Raw genomic sequence first — 15,375 nt, forward strand, 5'->3', positions numbered from 1 at the left:
ATCTAACATACTATGGTGACTGTTCTAGAGACACACCATCAGCTGGGGAACAGACAGAGACCATGCAATGCAGCTAGTTGCTGCATACCAGAGATTCAGTTGATACCACTACCACACAAGCCCATCTTTGCACACATCAGGAACCTCCTTCAGTCTCAGAGGTAGGGAGATTGATATCAACATGGCTGGCAAAAGAGAAACTTAACATCTTAGGCATCTCTGATTTTCTGGAAACATCTTTATTTATGACCTTAAAAAAACCCAATGCCTTGTGGACACAGGGTACAAATGCTTCTAGGAGCTCAGAGAACCAATTTATTGAATAAAGTGTAATATATTTATAAGTAAAAGTAAAAGAAAACTGAGAATTGTCAGCCTTGGGTTAGAATGATCTGACAAATAAGTGACCCTGACAAACTTTTCTGGGTCTGTATATAATGTATTAAACAAGTCATACTACAGTGATATACATTTCTATTCACATTTTTTTAAACTCAAAAATATTCTTCCATTTTAAACTGTTTACAATGTTGAAAAGTAAGAAAGCTTTAGGGTAAAAGGGAGAACGCTAGCTCCTGACTGTAGCAAACACTGTGTATCTGTTTAATTTTAAGGGTAAGTTGAGGCAGACTGGGCCAATGGAAAGGATTGGTAAGGCTTTAGCCTGAGCTAATCAGGTATGTCTTATCAACCCTAGCTGCTTGAGAGAACAGCTGCCAGGTCTCAGCCAGCTGAGCCAAACAGTGTACACTATTCCCACTGTGGTGGAATCTTAGAGGCACAGCCTCTCTAAGAACTGCTTTGTTTCTAACACAAAAATAAGGAGTTGTCTGATCAAAGCAATTCCTAGAAGAAAATTATCCTCCATCCCAGGATCTTACTCTTAAATCAATCTGCTGTTCTCTTTCCATTCCCTGTTCACACACTTTAGAGCAGTACATGAGGATGATATAGTAGGAGTCTAGCCACCACCTTTCTACCAGATATTAGATGATTCTTTTTGTTGCTATTTTAGATAAAATGGCAGGGAATGCCTTCATCTATGGCATTTTAAGGTAGTTCTTTAGTTGGATCAAAGGGTGTTTATATCTTTTTGTCTTCTACTTTTTTAGGGAAGGTAAGAGGTGTTGGGGATAAAACCCAGGGACCTATACAGGCTAGGCAAGTGCTCTATCACCGAGCTATACCCCTCAGCCCCAAGATATATTATCTATATCTATCTATATATCTGTATCTATCTACCTATATGAAATATAATTTTTTTTTCTTTTTTGGTGGGATTGGGGCTTGAACTCAGGGCTTCATGCCTGCAAAGCAGGTACTATATAGCTTGAGCTGTGCCTCCAGTCCTTTTCTTAAACAAAAAAAAAAAAAAAAAGGGGGGGGGAGGGTGGGGCTGGCAGAGTGGCTCAAGTGGTAGAGTGCCTACTAGTGTGAGTCCCTGAGTTCAAATCCCAGTACTGCCAAAAGGAAAAAAGTGAATTTTTAAAAAATTGGGGGTTTAGAGTACCTGCCTACCAAGCATGAGTGGTGCTGAGGATTCAAACCAAGGCCTCACACATGCTAGGCAAGTTCTCTACAATCGAGCTATACTTTCAGTTCAAACTTCAACTCTCGACTGCCAGTTGTGTACAAAGATGGAATGAGTAAGGGTTTGGGAATGAGTGAGGGTTTGTCTCACAGAATCTAAAATGTAATCAATCTATGTCCTATTGGGCAGATTATGTAATCCAGTTAAAAACAAACAAACACTACTACACACCTTAGCAGTTTTCCTAAATGAGATAATGTTGGGAAAATGAAATCAGAGGTAGCCTTCAAGACATTCTGTACCACTAATGAGATGGGAGAGCTTAAATGACTTGCTTGTCAGGCATCAACAACAGTACTGGTTCTTTGGACCTAATATTTTATAAGGAATGGAGTGAGTGTTGGAAGACTGGTATACAACAAATATGTCTTCCCTCAGGTTCTTTACAGGTAAGAAGTTCTTCTCTGGGGAATAATATAAAATGAGAAGAGATTATTTCTCTCTCTTTTTTTTTTTTTTGTGGTGCTGGGGATCAAACCCAGGGCCTTATGGATGGTAGGCAAACACTCTAGTGCTACATCTCCAACACTACTTTTCTTTTTTTTTTTTTTGGAGACTGGGTCTTGCTATGTAGCCCAAGCCCAAGCTGACCTCAAACTTGCAATTCTCCTGCCTCCGTCTCCAGAGTGCTGGGATTACAGGCATACATCACCATAGCTGGCCCAGAAGAGATGATTTCTGAGAGAGGTCCTTCCTAGCTCCTGGTACTGTTCCTGTCTGGTACATTCAAGAGTAAGATGAACAAAGAAACTGTGGAGCCCAGATCTCTGGGGAACATCTGGGCACTATGTGTAGGCATAATCCTAGCTCATAAATCACCGTGTCAGTCTCAGTCCCTTCTGCTCAAAACACAGCATAGACTGACTACCCATCTACAATATTTCAGAAAGAGGTTCCCTTATATTGCTGAGAGGGTGAGGCTGAGCCAGATTGACTCCTTCAAATGCAAGATTATCCTCCCTCACCCAGAACAAACAGGGTAGGTAAAACCCTCAACTTATTCCTCCCTCTCCCAAGCCCATACATTCAGTCAACAAAACATTTACTGGGTGAGCACCAATGTGCCAAGCACTGTGCCAAGTTAGAGCAAAAGTGAACAACACAAAATAAAATCTCCAAAGGAAATGGATTTACACTTTAACAAAAGGAATTTGGGTCAGGCATCAGAGGAAACTTACTGACCGTGAGGGGCGTTAGACACAGGCATGGGAGACTGAGGGAGCTTGTGCAATCTCCTCCGCTGGAGGTCTATAAAGATAGTCTAGGGCTGGAACAATCCCACCTAGAGGCAGGGGGAAGGACCAAATGACCTCACAACATCCCTCGGTCTGCTTCATCATCCACAATGCAATTCCCCTAGTAGGCCAGCGGCAACTCCCTCTTCCCCCACCCTCCAGAGGCACTTACCACTGAGCTCTTCTCAAGTAGGCTTTTATGTAAGTGTCATCGAGCTTCACTGCCTGTGTGCAGTCTTCTATTGCATCATCTAGTTTCCTAAGCTTCAGGAGAGAGAAAGCAGTCATACTTCACATCTTCAGTGACTGAGTTGCCCAGAAGCTGTGAGCATGGTTTCAAAATTCTAAAAGAATTGGTCATGCTGGCTCCCTGTTATGCTAAGCTCTTGTTCTTGCTCATTATCTCAGAGTCTAAAGACATCAAACCCAAAATTGGTTTCTTTACTATGTGATCCAAGTTGCAAGATACCACAGTTATCTACAAGGATAAATCACCTACCACTGCAAGTTAGTGCCCAACAAACAAAACATGGTTCCTGCCCTCCATTCTTCCAGAGGTCAACTAGAGGGATATAATTACTGCAATTTTTTTCTTTTCTTTTTTTTTTTTTTTGTGGTACTAGGGCTTGAACTCAAGGCCTCATGCTTGCTAGGCAGGAGTTCTACCACTTGCACCACTCTGCCAGCCCATGACTGTGATTTTCAACTACTAAAATTCTATGAGGACAAGAAGCCCACTCTTGTTTCTTACAGTATGTAGGGCCACAAGAGCACTCTGGTCATTTTCAACTGTGCATAGTGACCATCAGTTATGATGGAGGAAAAAAACTAAGCCTGCCTCCTATATATCACTCCTGAAAAATAAAAGAGCTCTTAAGCAAAAAGAAACAGTAATACTTACTTAAAAGCTCCTAGCCATTCTCTTACCGGAGAAAAGAGACCTTGAGGAAGAGTAAGTGGCAATATCTTCCAAAATGTCCCTAAAGTATCCCTAAATTACACAGAAAAGATAAAACCTTGTCTTTCAGAAGGTAGTTCCTAACAAGGTGAGATACAACTTTTCCAGAACTATTTTTCCTCTTTCATCTGACTTACTCTCACCAGGAATACTTCCTAAGACCTTTTTGATATCCCTTAAAATGTTTTCATAAGCACCACAACCCAGATCAAGTGCTTACCTTGGAATTCACTGTACCCCGATTACAGTAGAGTTTAGCATTTGTTTTTATATTGTTGGGGTCTATCCCCAGGGCTTCTGTGTATAGTTCATATGCTAGCTTGTAATTTCCTTCCTTAAATGCTTTATTCCCATCTTCTTTCTTTGCTTTAAGGGCTTTGGCATTCTACAGAGAAAAGCAAAGGGAAGTCAGTTCACATCCAGAAAGATCATTGTACAACAAGGCCAGAGTCTACTCTCAATTTCTTCCACTCTAGTAATTTACCATCACACAGCTCTCCCCACCATCTGGACTAATTGTTGCTCACTGGTGCTTCCAACAGTGACAGGAGGAAGAGCTATTTCATTCCTTGTGATTCTAAAATTTTCCATGCTAATTACCTCTTGTGTCTGTATGTTGGGGGGCAGTGGAGGGGTATTGGGGATCAAACCTGGGGCCTTGTGCATGCTAGGCAAGTGTTCTACTGCTTAGCTACATCCCCGGCCCTATTCTATCTTAAGGCCCCAAATGGGAGCTTTCTTTTCCATCCAGATCACCATGCCTAGAACTTACTCTGCAAGCAACACAAGCCTTCTCATGGTCAGGAGCCATCCTGAGAGCCTGTACAAAAAACTGAACCGCCTTTTCAATACAATCTTCGTAATAAAGGCAAAGACCTCGTACATACAGAGCATCGGCATTGGTGGAATCCATTCGTAAAATGTCACTGCAATAATCAGAAAGGGAATATTTAACTGTGGTTTGGAATGTCCTAGTCATTCCTACTATTTCTGGGCAGTTTGTTCCTTGACTAGGTGCCTAGTACTAAAAGTATCCAAAGACAGAAAGATTCCCCAGAATTCTTCCCAAATAAACTATGTTTCCTTAAGAGCTTTTTTAAATTTCTTTCTTCCTTTACTTATTTATTTATTTTTGCATTGTTCAGGATTAACTCCAAGGCCTCAATGTGTGCTAGGCAAGCACTATCCCACTGAGCCATACACTCCCCCAATCCAATACATTTCTGTGTCCTTATCAGAATAGAGTTAGCAAATTAACAGCCCAAAGGCCAAATCCTTTCAGCTGCTGCTTTTCTTTCTTTCTCTTTCTCTCCTCTCCTCTCTCTCTCCTGGCCCCCAAGTGCTAGAGACTGAACCTAGGGCTTAGTACATGCTAAGCACACACTACCACTGAGCCACACCTCCAGCCCATCTGCCACTGGTTTTGCTTTGTTTTTTTGATGGTACTGGGGTTTGAACTCAGGGCTTCATGCTTTGTTAGGCAGGCCCTCTACCGTTTGAATTACTCTGCCAGCCCTGCAACTGTTTCCTATAAATAAAACTTTATTGAAACGCAGCCATACCCATTCATTCATCTATTATCTTTAGCTGCTTTTTGCACTACAATGGCAAAGCTCAGTAGCTGCAACAGAGAGCTATGCCTTACAAAGCCTAAAATGTTAACTATCTGGCCCTCTACAGAGTTTGCCAACCCCTGGAATAGAAGAAAGGGCTACGTTAAAACAAAACAAAACCTAAAACCTCGTATTCATTATACAATCTGTTTTTTCATACACAGCTCAAGTACCTGCTATCCTACTACATCTACACACCCTGTAGATTTTCTAATTTGGCTTAACCTTTGCCTTGAAGTCCCAGGAAGGTCTGATTAACCCTAGCTAGCACACCCACAACTCCTGTGGTAGACAGCACCCAGCCAGCATCAGTTCAATAGCATCTGGCACCTCAATGCTGACCTGGCCCAACTACATACCTGGCCACAGACTGTGCTTCTGGATATCGACCCAACATTGCTAAACATTCTGCTTTGAGGATTTTGAAGCGGTGGCAGGCAGGGGCAAATTCTAGGGCACGATCCATGCAGAAAACAACCTAGAGGGGAGAAGAAAGCAAGAAAGACTCCATCCTGGACTCCAGAAATGTCCACTTTATCTTGGTCACAGCCACAGACAGACCTGGGTCCACTGTTGAGCAGGAAAGTAATATCAAAGTTTAACAACATGACAATTCATTCAACTAAAGCATTGTAATGAAGAGAACAGTTGATCCAGATGATAAGGACAGTAAACATTTACTAAGCACTTTATATATTAGTGTTTAATTCTCATAATTTTATAAAGTAGTATCATTACTTTTAAGTGATAACTAAGGAACAAAGAACTAAGGTTCAAGGTTGCCAACACTACTAAGTGTTAGAACAGGATTTGATCTTAGACACATACTAAGACTCAGAAGCCTATTAACAACCTCAATCACCATGCTAAGGTGTCCCCACAGTGAATCCAAACTCAATGACTGTGATCAAAGCTTATGTTCTTCTCACAAATACTGTTATTTACTAGTTTCATATAACTTATCAGGTTTAGCCTGTTAACCAAGACAATAGCAAAAATAGCCTGTTATATGTTATTAAAATTGTTTAGTTCCCTTCCTTTCTGTGTCAAGAGCCTCACATTTTACTATCATGTGGCCCCTCTTCCACTTATTAGTACAGAAATAGAGTAATAAAATTTTTGTTGTTGTTTTTTGGCAATACTGGTTTGAACTCAGGGCTTTGCACTTGCTAGGCAGGCACTCTATCACTTGAGCCATTCCTCCAGCCCTGAAGTAGTTTAAGTGGTTCTAATAGACTATGACATCACTATTCCCAACATGCTGCTACACAAACATAAGATAAATATCCCCATGCACAACAAGTCCGAGATTAGTTCACTCTTTCAGCTTCATAAAGAGCTTTTATGTATTCATTCCTTTTTTCAAGTTTGTTCTCTGAGCTTTCATTTTTTAATTCAGCTATTCCTAGGAGATCCTTACTGAATCACACTCTTCCAAGGAATAACTGATCCAAAGGAGAAATCTGGAATTAAGGGATACCCATTCCCTCAAAGAATTTGGTTATGAGGATCAAGAAAAGACAAAGTCTGAAAACTTAAGAAATAAATCAAATTCTAACAACATAAGATATCCATATAATGGCATACTATGTAACTTTAAAATAGAATTAAAAAACTCTCCATGTACTAATATGGAAAGACTTCCAAGATCTATTCAGTGGGGGAGTGTGGGGAGAGGTATAGAATTGTGCTAACTTTCATGAAAAAAGAAAAAAGTGTGTGTTACAAAATTGTAGAAGAAAGAGAACACAAGGACAGTGGATAGGGGTTGAAGGTATAGCTCAATGGTAGAGCACTTGCCTAGCTGGGGTCCTGGGTTCCATCTCCAGCACTCAGCAGTAAAGAGTGTGAACGGCGATAAAAGGAACAACAGATACCTAAAGGAGGTGAGAACTAGACAGATGGAGGGCCAGTTTAAAGGGACACCTATCACTGAATATTTTTTCATACTTTTTAGCTTTTGAACAATGAATAATAGCACTTGCTCAAAAATTTAAAATTAATAAACACAGGCAAGCAAATAAACACTATGGGTTGTTTACTAAAGACTTTTTGTAGTGCCAACACAGCAGTGATGAGATATCTCTTCTTCAGTGGCACAGTTACTTTCCTGGAAGTTCTAAGGACAATATGAAATCTTAGGTATTATGGAGATAGAATAGTAGTGCTAATTTCCTCAAATGGAAAAAGAGGAGAAGGAAAAAAAGTGAAAATTTTAGTGGACACACCCTTTTGCCCTCCCAAGGACAATGTTCAGTGCAGAACTGGAGCTGCTCATTGTGGGGAGTGTCAGTTGGAGGTTCAGGGCTTCAGTTCCCACCCCCCACCTCCCATGTCCCCAGTAGAGACAGCTGCAGGCAAAGAAGATCTTTGTTTCTTCCAAGTTCATCTGTTTCCCCTGCCAGAATCATAATTCTTCATTTGTGACATCACCATGAGCTATAATTGCGGGAGCAGGGGGGTGCTGGGATGTCAAAAACAGAGGATTCTATCACTAACTCGAATTCTGGCTCCAGAGAAGGCAAAAGAGAAAAGAAACCCAAAAGACTGCCTTTCAAGACAAAGCTTTTGCCTATATAAGCCTCAGAAAACGTGACAGTAGGCAGAACTACTCCCCACACACACAAAATAATCTCATGCACACACAAAATAATCTCATGAATCACACTACAAACACTACCCTGTAGTTATTAAAACTGGTAGACAGAAGAGTGACGATAATTTAATACAAGGACTCTGAATAAGCTAATCAGATATATTTATTACCAAATAAAAGACCTTCACAGTATGTAAGTTACAAATAATTGTTACTTGTCCCGTTTTTTTCAAGCATTTATTGAGCACCAACTACAGAAAGCACTAAGCAAAGACTCACACAGAAGGAACAAGTTCCTTCCTTGGGTGGAACTCTGTATCTCTTTTAAGTGATCCTGTAAACTCTCCTGATCAGTGATTTTTAACCTTTTTTCTGGGGCCTCTGCCTTCTATTTTGAAACTTTAGTGAAAACTATTTCTAAGTACCATCTAAGGAAGGGATTATACAGTTCAGGCATAACAACCTCAAGGTCTAGAAAGGTATTTGGAACTTTTATATCTTTCCCACGTTTCAGATTTATTAACCCATTTAACATGTATTTCTTCAAGACTATAACACTGTCTAATGTTGAAGAACAGTCTAATGTTGAGCTGGGGATGGTAGTACCTGTCTGTAATCTTACACTTAGGAGGCTGAGGGAGGAGGATCAAAGTCAATGTAGCCCAGGTGGGCTGCATACATAGCAAGATGTTAATAGTCAAATAGACCTGAAACAACCAAAGATGGTGGTGAAAAGTTACATATACTGTTCAAAAATGTAAAAGGGGCCTCTTCTACTTCTGGTTTATAGCCTTCAGATCACATAAAGCAGGAGCTAGTTAACTCTCCTTATTCAAATAAAAATGGTTAATCCAAGCCTATACTAGCCAACCAGTACACACTAGGGACAGTACCTTACAATGTCAACAGGAACAAACTCAATAGATTTTACTTTTTATCACAGACTATATAATTAAGAAAAAGTACCTTAGCAAATTAAAAGAAAAAAAAAAAAAGATTTTTGAGAAAGGCCAAAAGCCAAATTCAAGTAATAATCTATTATTCTAAAATAATATTATTTCATTATTTAGAACTATTATTATAGTTCTTTTATACTGTACTATTTTTCATTATCACACACACCAAAAACAAACAAACAAAAAAACACTTTGTAAGAAAGAGAAGAGTGTCTCATAGTTGTACATTACCTTCCGAAAATCTCGCTTCTCGAAATCCGTTTCTGCTATTTTCTCATATTCCATGACTGCGTTAGCATTCTTGAACTACACCGGAAAGTCAGATATATTAAAGTTTTAATGAAGTTTCTTTCTTTTTTATTTGGAGGTACTTGGGTTTGAATTCAAGGCCTCATGCTTGCTAGGCAGGTGCTCTACCACTTGGGCCATACCTCCAGCCATTTTTTGTGGTGGGTTTTTTTTAAAGACAGGGTCTCACAAACAATTTGCTGGGACTGGCTTCAAACTTCGATCCTCCTGATCTCTGCCTACTGAGCAGCCAGGATTACAGATATTAGCCATCAGTGCCTGGCTGAAGTTTCATTAAGAACATCATCCATGGACTAGACATGGTGGCAAACAACTGTAATCACAGCTACTTGGGAGGCAAAGATCAAGAAGTTAGTAGTTGGAGGCCAGAAAAGACAAAAAAGTTAGCAAAACTCCATCTTAAACAGTAAGTAGGTTGTGGTGGTGTAAGTCTATAATCCCAGCTACGAGGGAGGCATAGATAAGAGGACTGTGGTCCAAGGGGTGGCCTACCTAAATGCAAGACTCTACTTACAAAATAACTAAAGCAAGAAAGGGCTGGGGGCATAGCTCAAGAAATACAGCACTTGCCTAGCAATGTCAAGGCCAAGTTCAAACTCCAGTACCCCTGAATCAAGGGGGCTATTGCACATACATGGAGATAACAATTTAATCAGGATTTTTTATTGTTGTTGTATTGGGGACTGAACTCAGGACCATACACATGTTAGGCAAGTGCTATACTATGGAGCTACAACCCCAGACCTAAATTTACTCAAAATTCTTCAACTTCACTCAAATCAGTTCCTTGAAGCATCTGCCTATTCTTCTAGCCATCCCAGAAATGCTCCAATTTTCAAAGATTTTTTTTAAAGCTGTAAATCATATTCAAAACCATTTTATAGATATGAAAGTCAAGGTTCAGAAAGGCTATGAGATTTGCCTAAAGTCACCTAGGTGAGGCTGATAGCAGGACTAGATCTCAGTTCTCACTTTCAAGTCACAAGTCCTTCCAACACACCACACTGCCACTTTTCTGCTTGCTAACAGGATCAGACCCATACCTCCTGTTGTGCCTGAGCATTTTTGTGATCCAGTTCTAGGGCTCTCTGGTAACTGCGACATGCTGCCATGGCATTCCCTAGTGAGAGGTGGCACTTGCCTTCTCGTAGATGTCCCTAGGAGGAAAAAATATATATAAAGAGGGAAGGAGCATGATTGGCCAAGTAGAAGAAATGAACAACAGCAGAAAATACCCACACAAGCAATGAACAATGAAAATGGTTATAGAGCAACGGGTCTCAACTGGGGCAACTTGCCATGGAGGGGACATCTATCACTGTTAGGAGTAGTTCTTTTTCTTGGGGGGGGGGCGTAGAACTTGGGTTTGAACTCAGGGCTTCACACTTGCAAAGCAGGTGCTCTACTGCTTAAGCCACACTCTCCATTTTGCTGTTTATTATGGAAATGGGGGTCTCTCACAAACTATTTGCCAGGTCTGGCCTGGAACTTCCATCTTCCCTATCTCAGGCTCCCAAATAGCTAGGATTGCAGGTGTGAGCCACCAAACCCAGCCAGAAGTCATTTCTAGTTTTCATACTTGGGGAGAGGGAGTACTACTGATATCTACTGATTAAAGGCCAGAGATGTTATGAAACATTCTACACTGCACAGGAGAGCCACCCTCTACCCCACTGCCAATAAAGAATTATGTGGCCCAGAATGATAATAGTGTCAAGACTGAGAAATCCTGGGCTAGAGGAACATGATTGTAGCAACTCAGTCTTCCCCAAAAGGTCCCATTACATACCCGGACAAAACTGTCATCCAACCTCACTGACTGTTGTGCATCTCCAAGAGCTTCCCGGAACTTTCCGAGCATCATCAACGTGGCTGCTCGATTACCATAATAGCTAGCATTTTTAGGACACATATCTATAGGAAAGGCAAGAACATAAAACAAAGATCAGCACAGGTCACTGATTTGAAAACTTAAGGTTTATCTCTCTCAGAACTATGTCAAGGAGACCAAACTGTAAGAATGTTGAAGAGGGCTGAGGGTGTAGTTCAGGAGCAGAACGCTTGCCTAGCAGACAGTAGGTAGAAGACCTGGGTTCCATTCCATCCCCCACACTACACACACAGAGTATTGACAGACTCTCTTAAGAAGGTCACAGCCAAATTTTTGACTATATGTGCAAATGGCTAATAGCAAGGTTGCAACCAATTTTAAAAGAAAACAAGCTGGGTGCCAATGGCTCAAACCTGTAATCCTAGCTACTCAGGAGATAGAGATCAGGAGTATGACAGTTTGAGATCAGCCCAGGGGGAAATGAGACCCTATTTCAAAAATACCCAACATAAAAAAAGGACTAGTGGAGTGGCTCAAATGGTATAGCGCTTGCCTAGCATTGCCTCTGTGTTAGGCCCTGAGTGCAAACCCCAATAACAGGGTAAGGGTTGGGGGAAACCAAACCAAACCAAACCACAAGTTATGGCATTAGAGGATGGGGGTATAGCTGGATGACACAGTACACTTTTAGCATTAATGAGGACCTGGGTTCATCCCTACCAACAAAAGAAAACAAGTTAAGGCTATAAAGTACACTGGTTATCATTTAGTGGGGAGTAATAGTCTATGTTCCTAATAAACTATGTTTCGTGTGATGAAATACTAAAATGAATTTGCATTTGTTGAGATGGGATGGAGAGCCTGTAAACAAGTTAGGTGAGAAGAACACTGACAGGGATTAAAATATGCTGGCAATGAAGCCTGAAATAAATAAGACTAGATTTTATACACAAATACCATTTTCTAAGACAGTAAATGAAGTGGCAACAATTAGATGCATTAAGGTGGGCATCTTTTTCCTAAAACATTTAGTATTTCAATATTGCCAAAGGAAGAACTATCTACTCCAGTCAGAAAAAGTTACCTATCAGGAGATCATTACGCCTGAAGGAGTTTTACACAGTAAGTTATCAGTCCTCTAAGTAAAAGGCAACTTCTTAGGGAAGAGTTATAATATTACTTGGTAAATGAATATTGTCTATCTAGCATAACCACCAGATCCTTCTTACCTATGGCTTTTGTATAATAGTTATAAGCTTCATTGTAATCTTTCTTGGCATAGTATGCATTTCCTTGTTCCTTGAAGGACTCTGCTTCCCTGAAAAGGAAAGAGAAAGAGAATTATGTACCTCAGAAATAATCTGTAATATCATAGAAGCAGTCCTTGGTCTAGAGCCCCCACTGAGCTGACAGTTAGTGTGATACTTGAAGGAATTTATAGAGTTCTTCAGTAGACTGATGAGCCCAAAGGAGGTGCCAGTGAAAGAATCCAAATTCTTAAGATACTGTATTTCAGGCAAATGTAGACATTCCCTCAAATGCAACGGAGGGAGTGTGTACTGTGTGTATAATATACATATATATATGTATATGTATGTAATATATATATATATATTACACACACACACAGAGGATATCAAACCTAAGGCCACTACTGAGACACACCCCCAAACAATACTGAATTTTTTATTCCTTTCCAGTACGACACAACTGCTGCCTCTTTTCAAACTTCCAGAAAAACCAGTTACAGGTAATGCCACTGGGGGCAACAGGCTTCTCAATATGAAATGGGTCACATCCTTCAGAGTTTTAATGATCTGGCCTCCTGCAAAGTGGCTCTTGCATTTGTCACCCGAAGGATCAGAGCCAGCAGGTGGCAAAAGAGATAAAAGCATAGTACATTGTTGTGTTTAAGATGGGGGACAGAAAAAAAAAAAGATGGGAGACAGAGCTGAGTGACAGCAGAGGCTAAGAATTTGGATGACAAAAATATGAGGTACGGGTTGTCAGTGCCATGCTATACAGAATATTCATCTACCTCATCTACCGGTGTTCTACGTATGTCTGTTCAGTTTCTTTCTGCACCCTTTTATCACCTGTCCAGTAACTAGATTCAAATCAGACATGACAGACAGCATTTTTTTTTTTTGGACTGGGGTTTGAACTCAGGGCTTCACACTTGCTAGGCAGGCACTTGGCAGCTTGAGTCACTCAGCCAATCGTGTGTGTGTGTGTGTGTGTGTGTGTGTGTGTGTGTGTGTGTGTGAGAGAGAGAGAGAGAGAGAGAGAGAGAGAGAGAGAGACGAGTTTTTTCAAAATAGGATCTTAAGACCAATTTGCCCAGGGCTGGCTTCTGACCAAATTCTGATCTCTGCCTCTTGAGCAGCTAGGATTACAGGCAGGCATCCGGGGACATAAAGCATTGTAAAAGAACAATCTAGTAACCTCTATCAAAATTACCACAAATCATTCTACTACCCAACTAGAATGATAAAGATAATTCTTTTTTTTATTTTAAAAACATAATGTGCTTTATTCAGTGAGTATGTTTAATGATTCTAGAAATGTTTTCTAAACATCATTTCATATTTGTAAATGTCTTTGTGTATTAAAATTTAGATATGAGCAGGAAAAAGATATAAAATGAAAACTCATGCGATAGACAAAAAGTTATTACACATGGTAAGCAAATCACCTATCTTCTCTACTGATTAAAAATATTAAATCCTTAGCCAGGTGCCAGTGGCTCATGCTTACAATCCTAGCTAAGTGGAAGCAGAGATCGTGAGGATCACAGCTCAAAGCCAGCCCAGGCAAATAGTTCAACACGACCCTATCTCGAAAAAGCCCACCACAAAAAAAGGGCTGATGGAGTGGCTCAAAGAACAGGCCCCGAGTTCAAACTCCAGTACCGCAAAATTAAAAAAAAAAAATTAGCTTTGAATTTGGAGCTGAATAAAATCTTAAGAATTTCATCTTAACCCTCTTTTTCAAAAAAAATAGTTTTATTATATTTTGAATCAGTAGATATGAATACTACAAGAGGGTTTCACTGTGGTAATTCCATGCATATATACTTTGAACTATTTGCCCAGGCTGGTATTCAAACTGTGATCCTCCTGACCTCTGCCTCCTGAGTAGCTAAGATTATAGGCATGAGCCACCGGCAATATAACTAAATGAAATTGCCCTAATTTTTGCTTTTGTTATATTTCAGATAGGATCTCGTGTTTTGCCTGAGTTGGCCTTGGCTCACAATTCTCCTTTCCTAAGCCTCCTCATAGCTGGGATTTTAGGGGTCAGCCACCACACCTGGCTCATAAGTGAGCACTTTTGTTACATGAAGAAATCTTTTTTTTGTTGGTACTGGGTTTTGAACTCAGGGCCTCACACTTGCTAGGCAGGTGCTCTACCACTTTAAGCCACTCTGCCAGCCCTATTTTGTGTTGGGTATTTTCAAGGTAGGGTCTCCACAAACTCTTTTCCCAGGCTGGCCTTCAACAGTGACCCCCCTGGATCTCTGTCTCCCTGAGTAGCTAGGATTACAGGCATGAGCCACTGGCACCCAACTACAGGAAATCTTTCTTTTCCTATCCTCCAAACATGCAAAAAAAGAAAATCAGTTTAGGGTTGCATGGAGCAGGGACAAAAGTGCTTCCAAAGCTGGAGATCAAACCCAGGGCTTGTGCATGCTATGCAAATGCTCCACCACTGCACTACATCATCAGCCAAAATTCATAGTTCTTAATACTGATAATGGTATGGGCATTTACAGCTTGATTCTGTGAACATGGACACTGGAAAATTTTGTGATTCGTTTACTTTCACATTTTAAACTGCAAACTGGCAGATCTGCCTTCCTTTTATTGAGGCACTCCTCCTTTCCATTCTTCTCTATCATAGTCCTGGCAAGCCCTACTAACATGAAAAGTTTACTAGAAGAAAGGAGAAAGAAAATGGGAGTAGCATATAAATGCTGGCCTATTTGAACTACGATGAGTGTAAACATGCTTGGGTTCTTTTACTATACCAACTGTCACAATGCTGTAAAAAAGCCATCTGCTATTTTAAGTCCTCAAGAAGGACCCCCCAACTGCAAGACTTTAAGGACCAATCAAATCTTTCTACGTGGCATACAATTTCTGTAAACCTAAACTAAGCAATGTACTATAAAAACTACGAGGAGTTTATCCTTTAAGAGCAGATAGGTCAAGAGATTTGAAGGGTTTACTCAAAACTGAATTTCAGAAACTGAGTCAACTTACTCTGAGGAAAATAGTAAATTC

General features: G+C 40.4%; 1 protein-coding gene across 2 annotated transcripts in view; it reads right to left on the reverse strand.

Annotated features, from left to right (window-relative positions):
- Nucleotides 1-15,375, reverse strand: part of Dnajc7 (DnaJ heat shock protein family (Hsp40) member C7) — a 34,845-nt gene that overhangs the window by 4,552 nt on the left and 14,918 nt on the right. For both annotated transcript variants that reach the window (XM_074045736.1, XM_020178478.2), the window contains 8 exons: nt 12,319-12,407; nt 11,048-11,172; nt 10,302-10,415; nt 9,181-9,255; nt 5,757-5,875; nt 4,557-4,710; nt 4,005-4,169; nt 2,999-3,090 (listed from right to left, as the gene is read on the reverse strand). In XM_074045736.1, coding sequence (XP_073901837.1) covers nt 2,999-3,090; nt 4,005-4,169; nt 4,557-4,710; nt 5,757-5,875; nt 9,181-9,255; nt 10,302-10,415; nt 11,048-11,170 — 842 coding nt within the window. In that variant the 5' untranslated portion in view covers nt 11,171-11,172; nt 12,319-12,407. The remainder of the gene's footprint in view (nt 1-2,998; nt 3,091-4,004; nt 4,170-4,556; nt 4,711-5,756; nt 5,876-9,180; nt 9,256-10,301; nt 10,416-11,047; nt 11,173-12,318; nt 12,408-15,375) is intronic.

Source organism: Castor canadensis, chromosome 11 (genome assembly GCF_047511655.1).
Source record: "Castor canadensis chromosome 11, mCasCan1.hap1v2, whole genome shotgun sequence".
Lineage (NCBI taxonomy): Eukaryota > Metazoa > Chordata > Mammalia > Rodentia > Castoridae > Castor > Castor canadensis.